This window comes from Leucoraja erinacea, chromosome 9, assembly GCF_028641065.1.
Source record: "Leucoraja erinacea ecotype New England chromosome 9, Leri_hhj_1, whole genome shotgun sequence".
NCBI lineage: Eukaryota > Metazoa > Chordata > Chondrichthyes > Rajiformes > Rajidae > Leucoraja > Leucoraja erinaceus.
The window spans coordinates 28,683,104-28,690,958 of NC_073385.1; the positions used below are offsets into that span (position 1 = coordinate 28,683,104).

General features: G+C 52.3%; 1 protein-coding gene across 2 annotated transcripts in view; it reads right to left on the bottom strand.

Annotated features, from left to right (window-relative positions):
- LOC129700173 (phospholipase DDHD1-like) overlaps positions 1 to 6,462 on the bottom strand; it is a 52,148-nt gene extending 45,686 nt beyond the window's left edge. The window contains exon 1 of one of the 2 annotated variants that reach the window (XM_055640434.1): positions 5,783 to 6,459. In XM_055640434.1, coding sequence (XP_055496409.1) covers positions 5,783 to 6,323 — 541 coding nt within the window. In that variant the 5' untranslated portion in view covers positions 6,324 to 6,459. Of the gene's footprint in view, positions 1 to 5,782 lie in introns of both variants that reach the window. The other variant, XM_055640435.1, reaches the window with a different exon arrangement.
- Positions 6,463 to 7,855: the final 1,393 nt, after the last annotated feature.

Below are 7,855 nucleotides of genomic sequence, written 5' to 3' on the forward strand. Positions count from 1 at the left end.
TTTTCTTAATGACAAGACAAAGTGGATAGTTGAGTTTTACTACCTGTCAACCAACTGATATACTATTTTCAGATGAATATTGACCCAGGCTTTATTCTGATAAGAATTTTCTCAATTTCCAATTGTTTTTCTCCAGCGACCTAAGCACAAAATCTAGACTGATGTTCCTGTGCCGAACAGCACTGAAACATTCAACCAAAGCACTGGGTACAGAGGTCCAGGGGACAACATCAAAGGGCGACGTATGGCAGTACCTATAACAGCTCGATGATCTTCATCACCAGGTAACATAATTAAATCTAATCATAGTTATACAGCATGAAAACAGGCCCATCAGCCCAAGTCATCCATGCTGATCAAGTTGCCCCATCTAAGCTAGTCACATTTGCCCACATTTGTCCCTTATTCCTTTAAGCCTTTCTAACCCATGTAATTGTCCAAATGTCTTTGCAATGTTGTTACTGTTCCTGCCTCGGCTTCTTCCTCTGGCAGCTCGTTCCAAATACCCACTACCCTCTGTGTAAAAAAAGTTGCCCTCGGGTTCCTATTAAATCTTTTCCCTCTCATCTTAAGCCTATGCCCTCTAGCTTTTGATTCCCTATCCTAGTAAAAAATACTCTGTGCTCCAAACCAGTGTGAATTTATACACATCAACAAGATCATCCCTCAGCCTACTAATAATAATAATACATTTTGTCATTGCAACGAGATTTAGTATGCAGCTTCCATCCAATGTCATAACTTAAATAACGAATAAAATTTAGATTTAGATAACCCGAGAACATGGTTTGTAAAAAGAAGATTAAAACAGTAAAATCAGTCAAAACAGACTAAAGTGCAGATGTGTCTGTGCGACGTGACCATCCGAGGGAGACAGTCCGTGGGGGTGTGAGGCACTCAGCAGGGCCGAGGAATAGGAATACATTCCAAGGAATAAAATCCTATCCTGCCTAATCTCTTCCTATAGCTCAGGCCCTCAACATCCTCATAAATCTTCTCAGCACTCTTCCCAGCTTAATGACATTTTTCCTTTAGCAGGGTGACCAAAACTGAACACAGTACTCCAAATGCAGCTTCACCAACACCGTACAACTGTAACATAACGTTCCAATTTCCATATGTAGGAAAAAACTGCAAATGCTGGTTTAAATCGGATAGACACTAAATGCTGGAGTAACTCAGTGGGACAGGCAGCATCTCCGGAGAGCAGGAATGGGTGACGTTTCGGGTCGAGACCATTCTTCAGACTGATGTCAGGGAATTGGGAGGTACAGAGATAAAATGTAGTTGGAGACAATAAGACTGGTCGGAGAACTGGGAGGGGATAGAAGGAGAAATGGAAAGCAAGGGCTACTTGAAGTTAGAGAATGTTCAATGTTCATACCGTTGCGGTGCAAGCTATCCAAGCGAAATATGAGGTGCTGTTCATCCTATTTGCGCTGGGCCTCACTCTAACAATGGAGGAGGCCCAGGATGAAAGGTCAGTGTGGTTCCAACTTCCATACTAATTTCTCTGACTGATAATGCCAGCATGCTAAAATCCTTCTTCATCACCCTATCTACTTGTGATGTAACTTTCAGGGAACTTTGTACACGTTGACCTAGATCCCACTGCTCTACAACACTCCCCAGGGCCCTACCATTCACTGTGAAAGTCCTGCATGGGATTGACTACTCCAAAATACATCCTGCATTTATATGCATTAAATTCCTTTAACCATTCCTCAGCCCAGTTGATCAAAATCCTGGTGTAATTCTTGATAACTATCTTCACTTTCTATGATACGATATTTAAATGTAATTTTTGTATGCCCAACCTTTCAATATTTCCAAATGTTTAGGTTGAGAGGGCAATGGTCATGTTATAATGTAATTTCTGTCTCATTCATTGGATCAAGACAATCTTCATAGAATCTATGTTCTGGCCAGCACACTAAAGCTATGCAAGTTGCACCATCTTAATCGAAAATTGCTAACATCCTGTACAACTATCATGATGTTCTCTGGACTCTTTACCAACTCCCCTCACTTATGTCCCCTTACCACACCAAACACTTTCTTCACCACCTCTCTCCTATGATCTTTCACCATCTTGCTGCTTGCTCCTGCCAGAGCAATCCTTCCAGTCTCCTCCCACTGTTAACACGCTTGTAATCGGCTTCCACAGTCTTTCGAGATTAAGGCCTGTGTTTCTCAACCCAAATTTGATCCCAAGGTAATCTTGTTAATCCCCAGAGCTGTTGTCACTGCAACCTATGGAACATTTTGACCAAAATTGATTGTTTCTTCCAGTTGTCCCCATGACGGCCCCCTGCAATAACACATCTATCCCGCCAAATTAAACTAGAGTTGGTGACATTCAGTAAATTTTCCATAAAGCTTTATGGATGCTCAAAGGATGCTGGCATTTTGGTATCTGCACTGCCATTTATCGCCCCCGCACATCAACTGCTGATTGCTCTATCTCTGCCCCTGGGATTCTCACCAAATCTTTTTGCAACGTTTGGTTGAGTTCCTCAGTGATTTCTTTTCCTGACTGTCGAATGACACAATTTAAAATTTTCTTCAACACGTACGATTGTTACCTCCGTATTGTCCCAAAACAATGCGGCCGGCTGCTTGGAAATCGTATTACTGAATACTTACAATGACAAAGGAGAATAAATGGAATTAAGGAGAAACTGCTGGAGGAAATCATTGAGATTGCTGGTTGCTTCAGATTTCAGCATCTGCAGTCCCTGGCGTTTCCAAAATAAACAGGAAGTCAAAGCCAAACTCAAGCTTTTTAATAACACGTTCCAAACAATTGCATTAATGCGCAAAGTCTGATAAAACAATCCGAGAAATGTAGTGTCATAAATAATGTCAATGGTCTTCTTAAAAGTGCATTTATAATACAAACGGTCTCTCAAAAATATTTGACAAATTTAGTTAGACAAAGGCTGACAAATTGCTTTATGAAGTGACAAAAAAAAAGCTTCAAGCAGCATTTGTGGAGGCAAAGCTATAGGCCTCTATAGATGCTGCTTGACCCTCTGAGTTCTTCCAGCAGAGATACAAGGTGCTGCAGATGCAGTAATCTTGAGCAAAGTACTGGAGGAGCCTAATAGGTCAAGCACCATCTGTGGAAGGATTGGATAGATCATGCGTAAAATGGAGACACATGAGACTGCAGATGCTAGAATCTTTAGCAAAGCACAAAGAGCTGGAGGAACTCGGGCGGTGAGCATCTATGAAATGAATGGACAGACAACGGCAGGAGAATGGGAAAGATAGATCAGCCAAGATTGAATGGCAGAGTATACTCAAATGGCCTAATTCTGCTCCTAGAGCATATGAACAACATTTGGCTCAGGGCCCCTTTTCAGACTCATTTGAGTAGCGAGGAGAAAATTAGAAAGGAAACGGCAGTAAAGAGCCTGGCATTTCCCCCTATACTCCAATCAGTCCGAGGAAGAATCCCAATCAAAACGTTGTCTGTCCATTCTCTCCACAGCTGCTGCCTGACCCACGGAATTCCTCCAACACTGTGTTTAATCTTGTTCATCACTTGCGCAGTTGTTGCTGCAACCTACATTGGGCTTTGATAGAGACATGTGGCTGACAGTCTCCCTGTGACAAGTGAGGAGTGACAGGTATAGTGCCAGTACATGGAATAACATCCCCCCTCTATCTCTGGATATCTGGTTAACAATGTCCCTGAGACAGAAGGGACACGTACAGTTAGACTTACCATCCCTGTAACAGGAGTGACAATCTCCCTGTGACACTTATGGTGCCAGTACACAAGATAACACTGGAAAATGTTGCTGTAACAGGAGGGACACATACACTACATTTATACTTAATGTAACAGGAGTGACAATCTCCCTGTGACAAATGAAAAGGGATACTTATGATGGCAGACACAGGAAAACATTGGATATGTGGATGACAATCTCCATGTGACACAAGGGACACTTACTCTACATTCACACTGTAAGTTAACTTACAGTAACTGTAACATGGAGTACATAAGAGGAATAGATCGGGTAGATGCACTCTTGCCCAGAGAAGGTGAATTGAGGACCAGAGGACAGAGGCTGAAGACGAGAGGGAAAGGATTTACCATAATAGGACCAAGAGGGCAACTTTTTCACAGAGTGGGTGTAAGGTGGGTGTAAGGAACAAGTTGCCAGAGGAGGTAGCTGAAACTGGGACTATCCCAACGTTTAAGAAGCAGTTGGACAGGTACATGGATAGAAACATAGAAATTAGGTGCAGGAGTAGGCCATTCGGCCCTTCGAGCCTGCACCGCCATTCAATATGATCATGGCTGATCATCCAACTCAGTATCCCGTACCTACCTTCTCTCCATACCCTCTGATCCCCTTAGCCACAAGGGCCACATCTAACTCCCTCTTAAATATAGCCAATGAACTGGCCTCGACTACCCTCTGCGGCAGAGAGTTCCAGAGATTCACCACTCTCTGTGTGAAAAAAGTTCTTCTCATCTCGGTTTTTTAAGGATTTCCCCCTTATCCTTAAGCTGTGACCCCTTGTCCTGGACTTCCCTAACATCGGGAGCAATCTTCCTGCATCTAGCCTGTCCAACCCCTTAAGAATTTTGTAAGTTTCTATAAGATCCCTTCGCAATCTCCTAAATTCTAGAGAGTATAAACCAAGTCTATCCAGTCTTTCTTCATAAGACAGTCCTGACATCCCAGGAATCAGTCTGGTGAACCTTCTCTGCACTCCCTCTATGGCAATAATGTCCTTCCAGATAGGACAGATTAGGAGGGATATGGACCAAACGCAGGTAGGTGGGACAAGTGTAGCTGGGTCATGTTGGCCTGTGTGGGCAAGTGTTGGGCTAAAGGCCTGTTTCCACACTGTATCATTCTATGACTCTACTCTCCCTGTAAACAGGAATTATAATCACCCTGCAACACTTATGGTGTAAATACACAGGATAACACTGGTCATGTGGGTGACAATCTCCCTGTAACAGGAGGGACACCTACACTACATTTACACTTCCTGTAATAGGGGTGACAATCTCTCTGCAACAGGAGGGACACTTGCAGGGGATAACGCTTCTCTACCACTGGAGCTGTAAGACAACCTATCTGTGGCAGAAGGGACACTTACATTTACACTTACTCTCCTGTGACAGTTACAACGCCAGAACATGGGGTAACATTTTACAGTACATGCGAGACCCGAAACATCACCTATTCCTTTTCCCTTGAGATGCTGCCTGACCCGCTGAGTTACTCCAGCTTTTTGTGTCTATCTTATGCGAGTGACAATCTCCCTATGATAAGTACTTAGGGTGCCAGGTACAAGATAACACAGGACATGTGGGTGACAATTTCCCTGCAACAGGGAATACTTACACTACATTTGAGACACTTACATCTCCAGTACATGAGGTAACGCTGTCATGCCAGTGACAATCTCCCCATGACAAGTACAAGATGCAAGTTACAATATAACACAGGGCATGTGCGTGACAATTTCCCTGTAACAGGTACAGGTCTCTCTGTGACACTTACGGTGCCAGCACACGGGGTAATCACAGGACATATGTGTGACAATTTCCCTGTAACAGGTACAGGTCTCCCTGTGACACTTACGGTACCAGAACACGGGGTAATCACAGGACATGTGTGTGGCAATCTCCCTGCAACAGGGGATACTTAAAACACTACATTCACACTTATTATCCCTGGGACACCTACGGTGCCAGCACACGGGGTAACAGTGAACATGTGGGTGGCAATCTCGCTGCAACACTTACGGTGCCAGTACACGGGGTAACACTGCTTCGCCATCACGTTGACCTCGTACAGCCCCCCTCGGACACAGACGGATTCGGGGGGCGGGCGGGCCGAGCCGTCCTTGGCCTCCCTCGTCCCCTGTTGTTCCCGGTACATGAGCTCGATGCGCAGCGAGTCGTAGCCGATGAAGGGTTTCCAGCCCTTGCGTTCCTCCCGGTAGAACCAGCGCACCTCCTCGGAGCCCAGCTCGGCCACCACGTCGTAGCGGTGGCGGATGCTGGAGCCGGAGGTGGAGACGGGTCGTCCGCGCCGGCCCACCGAGATGTCGCTCTCGCTGAACTCGGGCGCCTCCTGCTCGTCGTCGGCCCGCATGTACAGCGACGAGTCCGACTCGGCCGTGAACAGGTCGAAGTTGCTGCCGCTCATGGAGTTGTACATCTCCAGGCCGAAGCGGCCCGAGCGCCGGCGGTTATGTCCCGGCGAACGGGCCGGCGAGCGGGGCGGCGAGAGGGGCGGGGAGTCCGGCGGGTCGCCGAACTGAGACCCCGGCGGCAGCTCCATCCCAGTTCCCTGCTCCTAGCCCGCCTGGTGGCCGCTCATGTAGACTCAGGCCCGGGCCGTGGTGAGCGGGAGGGAGGGAGGGAGGGAGGGGAAATGGGCGGAGCGGGGGGTGGGGAGACGCCGCCTCTCTCTCTCTGTCCGCGGGCCTGCGACTGAAAGGGCCGCCTCCTCCTTCTCCCTCGCCCGGCACCGCTCAGGGAGCCCGGCCCCGCGTCACAAGGCGCCGCACGTCAGCGCCTGGAGACCGTAAACAGCCCGGACCCCCGGGCCCTGACCCCCCCACACCCCTGGCCCTGACCCCCACACCCCCGGCCCTGACCCCCCCACCCCGGGCCCCTGACCCCCCCACCCCCGGGCCCTGACCCCCACACCCCGGGCCCCCACCCCCGGACCCCCACACCCCCGGGCCTGACCCCCACACCCCGGGCCCCTGACCCCCACACCCCGGGCCCTGACCCCCACCCCCGGCCCTGACCCCCCCCCTGACCCCCACACCCCTGGCCCTGACCCCCACACCCCCTGGCCCTGACCCCCACACCCCTGACCCCCACACCCCTGGCCCTGACCCCCACACCCCGGCCCACCCCACCCCCCCTGGCCCTGACCCCCACACACCCCTGGCCCTGACCCCCACACCCCCGGGCCCTGACCCCCACACCCCTGGCCCTGACCCCCACACACCCGGGCCCTGACCCCCACACACCCCCTGGCCCTGACCCCCACACCCCGGGCCCTGACCCCCACACCCCGGGCCCTGACCCCCACACCCCCGGGCCCTGACCCCACACACACCCCCCTGCCCTGACCCCCACACCCCGGGCCCTGACCCCCACACCCCTGGCCCTGACCCCCACACACACCCCGGCCCCTGACCCCCACACCCCGGGCCCTGACCCCCACACCCCTGGCCCTGACCCCCACACCCCCGGCCCTGACTGACCCCCCACACCCCCCCCCCTGACCCCCCCCCACACCCTGACCCCCACACCCCGACCCCCCACACCCCCGGGCCCTGACCCCCCCCCACCCCCCCCCACACCCCCGGCCCTGACCCCCCCACACCCCCGGCCCTGACCCCCACACCCCCCGGGCCCTGACCCCCACCCCCCCGGCCCTGACCCCCACACCCCCGGCCCTGACCCCCACACCCCCCGGCCCTGACCCCCACACACCCCCGGGCCCTGACCCCCACACCCCGGGCCCTGACCCCCACACCCCCCGGGACCCCCCCCCCCCCACCCCCCACACCCCGGCCCTGACCCCCACACCCCCCTGGCCCTGACCCCCACACCCCGGGCCCTGACCCCCACACCCCGGGCCCTGACCCCCACACCCCGGGCCCCTGACCCCCCTGACCCCCACCCCCGGGCCCTGACCCCCACACACCCCCTGGCCCTGACCCCCACACCCGGGCCCTGACCCCCACACCCCGGGCCCTGACCCCCACACCCCGGGCCCTGACCCCCACACCCCCCGGCCCTGCCCCCACACACCCCTGGCCCCCCCCCCCACACCCCCACCCCCGGGCCCTG